The sequence below is a fragment of the Chrysochloris asiatica genome, unplaced genomic scaffold (assembly GCF_000296735.1).
Source record: "Chrysochloris asiatica unplaced genomic scaffold, ChrAsi1.0 scaffold00230, whole genome shotgun sequence".
In the NCBI taxonomy this organism is placed as follows: Eukaryota; Metazoa; Chordata; class Mammalia; order Afrosoricida; family Chrysochloridae; genus Chrysochloris; species Chrysochloris asiatica.
Window position 1 is genome coordinate 1,389,951 of NW_006408748.1, and position 10,753 is coordinate 1,400,703.

The 10,753-nt window shown below is 40.8% G+C and overlaps 1 protein-coding gene and 1 pseudogene across 1 annotated transcript in view; one reads left to right on the forward strand and one right to left on the reverse strand.

Moving 5' to 3' along the window:
• The window catches only part of TMEM156 (transmembrane protein 156), a 112,051-nt gene that overhangs the window by 57,176 nt on the left and 44,122 nt on the right, over nt 1–10,753 (reverse strand). Inside the window, exon 5 of the mRNA XM_006873231.1 lies at nt 5,443–5,526. Coding sequence (XP_006873293.1) covers nt 5,443–5,526 — 84 coding nt within the window. The remainder of the gene's footprint in view (nt 1–5,442; nt 5,527–10,753) is intronic.
• LOC102825556 lies at nt 9,453–9,836 on the forward strand (annotated as a pseudogene).

Genomic DNA, 10,753 nt, shown 5'->3' on the forward strand with positions numbered 1-10,753 from the left:
GGAGAAGAGCTGAGAGCGGGATCCTGCCAGAGAAACAGAGATACCTGAGATAGAGACAGAGATGATGACGTGGAGTGATGAAGCGACTGGGGACCTTGGACCCAGAGAGGGAAAGGGACTGTGGGCCGAGAACTGGGGGGCAGGAGGGGGAAGTGTAGTGGGCGGGTTTCTGGGATATACCCTTTGGGTGGTTGATGATGCGTGGAGGGGATTGGAACCATGGCAGTGAGATGATATAAGATGGAATGAATGTATAACTAAAGTTCTCCCATGTAAACTATCATATAATTCACAATAAAACATTAAAAGAAAAAAAGCACTGACTGACTGCTCACTGCAAGGTTGGCCATTGAAACCCACCAGATGCTCCTCAGTAATTCTGTACAGGGTTGCTATGTGTCAGAACCAACTTCATGGCACTTAGCTACAACAACATTTGTGGGATAATCCCAAGAACGTGGAAGTCAAATGGTATTGTCTCTCCTTATTTCTTGGCATCTACAGCATCATCTGTAGGCTACCCACTGCCTACATTCCCACTCATCTAGATACAATCAGATGCTCCTTTCTGGGGCTCAAAACCCTGGAGAATAATGCAAAGCTGCATGAAGTAGTCCCAACAAATCACCAGCAGGGAGCAGTCTCACCAGACCATTCCTGGGGTGCAACTTCGGCTGTATTTTCGGCTCTCTGTTTTGTTGTTATTTGTTGATATCTACTTGATCCCTGACTCATGGTGACCCCATGCACGAATGAAGAAAACACTGCTTAGTCCTGCTCCAGTCCCATCATAGCTGGGGATCACACTATTGTGGTCCATAGGGTTTTCACTGACTGATTTTTCAGGAGTAGACCATCAGGCCTCTCTCATCTGTCTTAGTCTGGAAGCTCCATTGAAACCTGTTGAGTATCACAGCAACACACAAGCCTCCAGTGACAGGCAGCTGCTGGCTACCCCTATTGGCAAGGAATTGAATCAGGTCTCCTGGATGGAAGGCAAAAATTCCATCACAAAACCACCACTATCCCCTGGCCTCCCTTGTTGTTGTGTGGTGTCAAGTCACCAATCCTATATAGGGTTTCTGAGAGTGGATGTGGGTTTAAACTACTGACCTTGTGATCAATAGTCCAGTGCTTATCCTACAGTGCCTCCCTTTGTTGTTGTTGTTAGGTGCCATCGAGTCGGTACCAACTCACAGTGGCCTTGTGCACAGCAGAACAAAACACTGCCCGACCCTGGGCCAACCTCACTAGTGTTGCCACGCTTGAGTCCATCGATGCTGACACTTGGCCAATCCATCTCATTGGGGGTCTTCCTCTTTTTCTCTGACCCTCCACATTACCAAACATGATCTCCTTCTTCAGTGACTGGTCCCTCCTCCTGACAATATGTCCAAAGTATGAGAGACGAAGTTTGGCCATCTTGGCCTCCAAGGAGCACTCTGGCTGCACTTCTTCCAAAATGGATCTATTGGTTCTTTTGGCAGCCCATAGCACTATCAACATTCTCCTTCAACATCATAACTCAAAAGCATCAATTCTTCTACAATCTTCCTTATTCACTGTGCAGCTTTTGCATGCATATGATATCATATATCAAATACACAAAACATCAAATTGATACCAAATAAACAAGAGCTAAGGGAGGACACCAGCTCCCTTTTTCTAAACTCAATCCTTAACCTTTCTTTTGCTCCTATGGACTATCTACTGTATTGTCGTTCTGAAGAAAACTGGTGGGTTTGAACCTCCAACCTTGTGGTTAGCTGTCCAGTGCTTATGCTACAGTGCCAAACTAGGACTCCATGGACTATCTACTAGTTTTCCAATAAATTCCTTTTCTTTCAAAGCCAGCCAAATCTGTTTCTACTGGTTGTATCTAGGGATTCAGGTCCTAGCCTGCTGTTACTGCTTCTGGCCTTTTGGGTCTTCCCTTGAGCACTATTTCTAGGGATATATTTCAAAGTTACATTTGCAGAATTCTTAAAATCTCTTCTTCAAGATGGCCAATGTTTTTCATTATTCTTTTGTATCTTTAACAGCTCTATCAAAATGTGCTACATTTTCTAATGAAGTTGAATTGTTTCCTCTGATCACTTTTTGTTTCTTCCATCATTTTCATCTTTCCCAAACTCTAACATTCATTTCTTGCTCATGTAGCTCTTTTTATTCGATATTCATTTCCCATTAGGGTTTGAGAGATTTAATAAGCTTTTATTGTGCACGAACTACATGCCGGATAATATGCTAAGGACAAGCATACAAAGATGATTAAGACCAAGTCCTCTCCTGTGTGAAGGTAATAATCGAATGAATAAAATATAGAGTAGATTAATGCCAAGACAGGCAACATAAACCACCACATCATCAAAGCAAGGAGGAGAACATGAAAGGCATAAAAGATGGGATTTGATTCTGTACAACCGCTGAGACACATTCATCATATCCTGTCTCCACGCTGGGACCTTGGGTGGTTGTTGTTAAGTGCCATCAAGTCAGTTCCGATTCATAGCGACCCTGTATAAGGTTTCCAAGGAGCAGCTGGTGAGTTTGAACTGCTGACATTGCAGTTCAAACCAACCTTGTGGTCCAGCACCACAGCAGGACTCCCAGGGTCTTTGGTAACCTCTCCTTATTTCTGTCTGGCAGGCTGAATACACTTCGTTCTGTCTGGTAGGCTAAATACACTGAATACACTTAGTGTGTACACATATACACACTATCTAGATCTGTGTGTATATGTGTACCAATACTTACCTTGTGATACAGAAACAACTAGAGAGACCTTTTAGAAGGGAGGACCAGAATTGACAGCAAGCTGCACAACTGAATGGCACACACACAGTCGTGACTGTCTTTGAACTGCTTCCTTTCTTTCTTTCTCTTTTTCTAATTCATGCTCCTGCTCCTCCAGAGGACCAGGTTGGTACTTTTCTTCCCTCTCACATCCTCACTGCTGCCTATAATCCATCACCACAAATAGAGGTCTTAAAAACGGCACTCAAGGGAGACATTACTTCCTGTCCATTTCTCTCACAGAAAGAGCAACTTATACGGGGCGTGGGGTGGAGGAGAGTACATTTAGGTTAAAGGAATATAAATATCAAGAAAGAATCTACTTCTTTCCCCTTTAAGATTCTAAGCCTCAGAAAGATCCATGGTTTTTCTTTCTTCTTTTTTAAGGAAAAAAAAAAAAAAAGTCTATTACCCTTTGGCCTACACTGAAGATTAATCTTATATACCTGGTAATAAAACCAGAGGATTTTTAGGGAGAGCAGTTAAAGGGAAAAGATGGCTGAGACAGGTTTCTTTGGTGAACAAAAGTCTCAAGCTCATAAATATAACTCATGAGGCTAGTCTTTGTGGTTAGCTAGTACTTTAAATTTGTGGTTCCCCTGACTATGTGGGTTGACAAGGGGACTATTGACTTTTTTTCAGACAAGATTGCAGTGCTTAAACTTATGACTTGAAAAAAGAAACGACCAGCATTCCTGGGGCAACCAAAAAGTCCAGCTGCATTGAGTTATGGCATCTCTTACGCATGTGCATAAGACGCATGCACTGGGTAACAGGGAAGAATGGAGAAAATGGTGTTTTCTCCTTTCAAAATTTAATTTGTCAGTGGGAAAGAACCCTGTGACTTTAATTTTTTTTTTTAATCAAATAAGGTTTGCATTGAGGACTTAGAATTTTCATCAGTGTTCTCCACATTTGTTGTTAGAGGCCATTGAGTCACACCCAATTTGTGGCGGCCCCATGCACAACGGAGCAAAATGCTGCCCTGTTCTGTGCCGTCCTTATGAATAGCTGTGGATCAGAGCTTTGAGATTCAAGGGTTTTTCACTGTCTGGTTTTCAGAACAAGGTTACCAGTCCTTTCTTTTTGAGTCTGCTTTCGTCTGAAAGCTCCACTGAAATCTGTTTAGCATCACAGCAACACATAAGCCTCCACTAACAGATGGGTGCTAACTGCACATGTGGAGCATTGGCTGGGAATCAAACCCGGTCTCCTGCATGGGAGGCGAGAATTCTACCACTGAACCACCACTACCTCCCTCCCCACATTTAAGTAGTGTTGTTCAATGTCATTGAGAAGGTTCTGGCTCATAGCAAGCCTGACCTTGGAGTTAGCAGTCCAGTGCTTATCCTACAGCACCATACCAGGACTCTAGTTTATTATTCTTCATCCCTTCATAATTTTTCTGCTAATTTTGAAAGTCGAAACTAAATTTGATTAAAATTTTGAGCTCTTACAGTAAAGGGTAGGGACTTTACCTAGCTTGGATATTTGTTGTTGTTGTTAGATGCCATCGAGTCAGTGCTGACTCATAGCAACCCAGTATAGGGTTTCCAAGGAGCAGCTGGTGGGTTTGAACTGCCAACCTTGAGGCTCAAGTTGACCTTGCAGTCTAGCACATTGGCTTGCAGCGCTATAACCAGGATTCCAGTTTGGATATTTAGAAGTTTACATATTTTGAAGATTCTCAATAAAAGTGGGACTTTTTCTTTCTGAAGGCAAAAGGAAAGTGAGCTCTTTAGGTACAAATTACCTCATTTTTTTTCTCGCCCTAAGAATCTGAGTACCTGATAATTTAAAATAGCTAGCTAGCAAAAGCCTTGGCTACAGAACCCCAGTGATACGCTCTACCATTCTCTATGTAACTACAGATGCTGCTGCAGTGGGAACCCAGGGTTTATTCGGTTTCCTTCTATTTTGAAAACACAGCAGACCTGAAGCTCCTTTTCCAACTTCTTTCAAAGTTCAAAGGGGCTGCGTACAAGGAGCTTTGTAATATCACTCAGTTATTATTTATAAAAAGCCAAGGATATTATTTCTTATTGATGAAGAAGAGCTTTTGTCCGTGTCATATTTTCCCTCTTTCTTTTTTAGTGTGATTCAACAGCTTGAATTTTGAAGAAACTTCACAAATAGAGGGCGACATCTGTGCTCACAGCCCCCTTACTTAGCTGCTCTAATTAGGATTCCCTTATTCCATTTCTTTGACTCAAGAAAGGACAGGGGGGCTTTTTAATTGGGGCTATTAGAAGTTCTCTTTACACAATGACACCTCCCCTAAGTGAAGACTCCAGAGAAGCCATGCCCACTCTGCAATTACTTCTTGCAATTCTGAGGAATAATGGTATCTTGTCTCATTTAAAAATAAATCTGAGGCTTATTCCTTATTGCTTTCTCGGCTCAGCCTACTCACATGAATTTCTGCTTGCCAATTAAGTCAACTTTCCATTATTTAAGGAGGTAGTTTTGATTGTAACCATCCTCTGATAATAAGACATATTAAACTGGTTTTCACTTGCCCACAGCTCCTTTCTTCCAGAAGCCAGGCTAATTTAAATCAGTTCAGATCTCTGCATTTTGAAGTTATTCTGGACCGAAATTGTGAATTTCCTAAGCCATGTTGTATTTTCATGCCACAGCGCTCACCTGAAATAACCCGTAGGCTCAACACCCTCAGTTTCTCAGAATCACTCTCTCTTAAGAGAACCGCTGTAGGACTGTGTTTATGACCTACTTCAAGAAGAGAGCTTAAATATTTAGATGACAAGCAAGCACATTCTTAACATATATTCCTCATGTTGATTCAAAGGATCACTAAAGAAAATGGACCATTTACAACTGGGCCTGGAGAAAAAGACATTAGGAACGTTTCCTTATTAATTTATTTCCCACTAAAAATACAGGTTCTTTCTAAGACCAGTTCTTCTCCACAACCGTTCAGATCACTGTGCCATCACATCTAATGTATGCTTAATATTTAATGATATTTAATAACTAACTGGTGTGGTATTTCTCATCACTTATATGCTTGGATTTGCAAGGTAAGCTTTTAAAAGCCATTAAGTCAATCATTGGAGCAGATGTTCAGAATAACTTAATGGGACTTCCCAATAGTGGTTTCATGCTCAATAATTGTGCTAGTTCACACTCTTTTTCCTAATAATATTGATATAGAAAAGTGTGTTAAAAACTCAACACTATGTGCTATTTGCAAATTGTTGTTAGGTGTTGTCAAGTCATTTCTAACTCACGGCTGCCCTCTCGACAACAGAACGAAACTCTGCCTGGTTCTGTGCTGTCCATATCAGTTAACTATGTTTGAGCCCATGTTGCAGCCATTACAACAATCAATAAATTAATCAATCCATCTTGTTGAGGGCCTTCCTTTTTCTTTTCTTTTCTTTTTTTTTCCTAACCCTCTACTTTACCAAGCATTATGTCCTTCTGCAAGGACTGGTCCTTTCTGATAATATGTCCAAAGTTGTTGTTGTTACGTGCAATTGAGTAAGTTCCCACTCATAGCGACCCTGAATGGGATGGTGAGTTTGAACCACTGACCTTGCAGTTCAAACCAAACTTTCATTTCAGTGCTTATCCTACAGCAACACACCAGGACTCCATGTCCTAAGGACTGGCTTCTAAAGAGCATTCTGGGTATCCTTTTTTTTTTTTTTTAATGTTTTATTGTGAATTATGTGATAGTTTACATGGGAGAACATTAGCTTCACATTCATCCTATCATATATCGTTACATTGCCATGGTTACAATCCCCTACATACATCATCAACCTACCAAATGGTACACCCCGCAAGCTTCCTCCCAGGTCACCAGCACACAGCCCCCTCTCTCTCTGGGTCTAGAGTTCCCAGTCACTCCATCTCTCCATGTCATCGTCTCTGCCTCCATTTCTGGCATCACTGTTTCTCTGGGTAGGGACCCGCAATCCACTCTTCTCCCTTGCTGGTCCCAGGACCCTCCTCTCCTGGACTGCAAAGTCAATCACTCCCTTCCTTTTGTTACAAATGTCTACCTTTACGTTTCCAACCCTCACAGTCAGTCCTGATAGTAATTATTCACTATTTTACCACATGAGTGCTAGCCACATCTCCTTTCATCAGTCCCTCCTAGACAGATTGGATACTACTCAGTGGAGAGTCTACCTTCCTCCATGCCCTCTGGATCTAGGTTCCCTCTTAAAAGCTTGTAAGCCAGTCACTTCTTGCCTTTGTAACCCCTCCCCCCCCCATTTTGTGTAGCCAATGTCCAAGTTGCTCATCCCTGTCTATCCTGTGTATTGAGGGGGTGGGAATGATCCTCACTATAAAGATTTGGTCCCTCTTTTGAGCTACTCCTTCCACAGGTGTAGGTCAAGTTCATCAAATTGTATCAGATTACTCTTTTTTTCCTCTTCTTTCTTCTTCTAGTTGAGCTCTGATCATCCAGCCATTGAAGCGAGGTCAAGTGGGTATTATCTGTAAGTGTGGGTGTTCTTGTGCATATGCCCTCTCTGCTTATCATCTGGACGCTTCACTCTCCACTCTAGTCCTCTGTGGCTATGTCACTGACTCTGGGCCCACTGGCTATACTTTTCCAAGACAGATTTGTTTGTTCTTCTAACAACTCATGGTTTATTTAATATTCTTAATTAACACTGTTACTCAAAGGCCATCAGTTCTTCTTCAGTCTTCCTTATTCATTCTTCAGCTTTTGCATACATATGACATGAAAATACAATGACATGGGTCAGGCACACCTTAATCTTCAAAGTGACCTCTTCACTTCTTAAACATGTTAAAGAGCTCTTTTGCAGCAGATTTGCCCAATACGATACGTTGTTTACTTCTTGACTGGGTGTTGATTGTGAATACAAGTAAAATGAAATCCTGGATAACTTCAATCTTTTCTGGATGTTTCATGCTTATTGATCAAGTTGTGAAGATTTCTGCTTCCTTCATCTTTAGTTGTAATCTATACTGAAAGCTGAAGTCTTTGATCTTCATCAGTAAGTGTTTGACATTCCCTTTGCTTTCAGCAAGTAAGGTTGTGTCATCTGCATATCTCAGGTTTTTAATGAGTTTTCCTTTAAACCTGATGATACATTCTTCTTCATATAGTCCAGCTTCCTGAATTATTTGCTCAACATGCAGATTAAATATATATGGATAAAGGATACAACATAGATGTAAATCTTTCCTCATATAGTATCCTTTTGTTCTCTAAGAACACCTGTCTGTTGGAATATATATATGTTCTACATGAGCATTATTTAGTGATCTGGAATACTCATTCTTCACAATATTATTCATAATTAGTTGTGATCTACACAGTGGAATGTCTTTGCATAGTTAATAAACAACAAATAAATATCTTTCTCTGCCACTCATCTGTCAGTTTGTCACACTGTGGTGGCTTGCATGTTGCTGTGATGCTGAAAGCTATGCCATCAGTATTTTAAACACAAGCAGGATCACCCGTGGTGGACAGGTTTCAGATGAGCTTCCAGACAAAAACAGATGAGCACAAAGGAGAGGCAAACTACTTCTCAATGCCCTGTAAACTTTCACTCAATCCACAATAAAAACCAGAAAAGCTGTGGGATGACTTCCAGAACATCATAGGGGAAGGAAGCAAAAAGTCATTAAAAAGAAAGACTAAAATGAATGGCAGAAGAGACTCTGAAACTTGATCTCCAGTGCAGAGATGCTACAGCAAATGGAAGAAATGTGGGAGTAAAAGAGCTGAACAGAATATTTCAAAGGGCAGCTCAGGAAAACAAAGTTAAGTTTTATATTGAAGTATGCAAGACCTGTTTTTAGGAAATCAAAAGAGAAAAACATGCTCAGTATTTCTAAAGCTGAAAGAACTGAAGAAAAATTCAAGCTTCAACTTGCAGTTTTAAAGGATTCTATGGGCAAAATACTGAACGATGCAGAAAGCATCCAAAGAAGATGGAAAGAATACATAGAGTCACTGTATCAAAAAAGAAATGGTTGGAATAGGGAACCTAGCTCCAGAGGATACAGGGAAAGGTAGAACCTCCACTGAATTGTTTCCAACCTATCTGGATGGGGTTAATAAAAGATGAGGGGGAAAGGACTCCTGTGGTTAAATAGGGAATGATTGCTATCAGGTCTGACAGTGAGTATTGGAAAGGTAAATGTAAATGTTTAGTAACAAAAGGAGGGGAGAGGCTGATTTTATAGTCCAGGAGAGGAGATCCCTGGAACCATCAAGGGAGAAAAGCAAAATGCGAGACCGTGTCCGGAAAGGCAGTGACACTAGTGATGGAGGCAGAGACGATGAGGTGGACAGAAGGAGCGGCTGGGGACTCTGGACTCAGGGAAGGAGAGGGGTTGTGTGCTGGCAGCTGTGGGGGCAGGAATGTGGGGTGTGCACTTTGGGTGTTTGATGATATATGCAGGGGATTGTGATCATTGTGATGAAACAAAGTACAATAGGATGAGTGTAAAGATAATGTTCACCCATGTAAACTAACACATAATTCACAATAAAACTTTTTTTTTAATGAACTTAGTACAAAAAAGAATCTGAAACAAAGAAACCAGCAACACTCCCTCACCCCCACCCCCCCAAAAAAAGAAAAAGAAATGGTTGGAGTCATGAGCCTCCACTGTTTGGTTGCAGGAGCGGAGCAATGCCTAAATCAAAGGAACTTGTTTCTTCAAGCTTATCTGGCAGTGATTCTGATAGTGAAGTTGACAAAAAGCTAAAGAGGAAAAAGCAAGTTACTCCAGAAGAACCTGTGAAGAAGCAACAAACTGGTGAAACTTCAAGAGCCTTCTCATCTTCTAAGCAGAGCAGCAGCAGCAGAGATGATAACATGTTTCAGATTGGGAAAAAGAGGTATGTCAGTGTTCCGGACTTTAAAGGGAAAGTCCTAATCGATATTAGAGAATATTGAATGGATCAGGAAGGTGAAATGAAACCAGGAAAGAAAGGAATTTCTCTAAATCCTGAGCAGTGGAGTCAGCTGAAGGAACACATTTCGGACATTGATAACATAACAAGGAAACTGTAACATCAGAGCCGTACCCAATCCTCAATGCTCTTGTCATTTTCATCTGTCTGTTTACCTTGGCTTTTGTTTTCTAACAGTTGTTTTCCAAGTTGTTGTATTTTTGGATTGCAGAACAATTTGTAAGATGAATACTTTTTTTAAATGTGTGTTATTAAAAATGCTCTGAGTGAAAAGAAAGAAAGAAATGGTTGATGTTTAACCACTTGAGGAGGCAGCATATGATCAAGAACTGATGGTGAGTACTGAAGAAAGAAATCCAAGGTGTACTAAAGATATTGGCAAACAAACAAGTCTCCAGGAATTGACAGAATACAAATTGAAATGTTTCAACAAACTGATGAAGCACTCATCTATGCCAAGAAATTTGGAAGCGAGATACCTGGCCAACTGATTAGAATAGATCCATATTTGTGCCCATTCCAAAGAGAGGTGACCCAGTGGAATGTAGAGATTAGTAATATCACATACAAGTAACATTTTTCTGGTGATAATTTTAAAATGGCTGCAACAGTACATCAACAGGGAACTGCCAGAAATTCAAGCTGGATTCAGAAGAGGATGTGGAACGAGGAATACCTCGGCTGATGTCAGATGGATCTTGGCTGAAAGCAGAGAATACTAGAAAGATGTTTACTTGTGTTTTACTGACTATGCAAAGGTTTTTAACTGTGTAGACCATGACAAAATATGGATAACATTTCAAAGAATTGGTATCACAGAACACTTAATTGTGTTCATGACGAACCTGTACATAGACCAAGAGGTAGTCATTAGAACCAACAGGGGATACTGAATGGTTTAAAATCAGGAAAGGTGTGCAACAGGGTTGTATCCTTTTCACCATGTGTATTCAATCTGTATGCTGAGCAAATAAACTGAGAAACTTAATTATTTGAAGAACAATGGCGCTCTGGTAG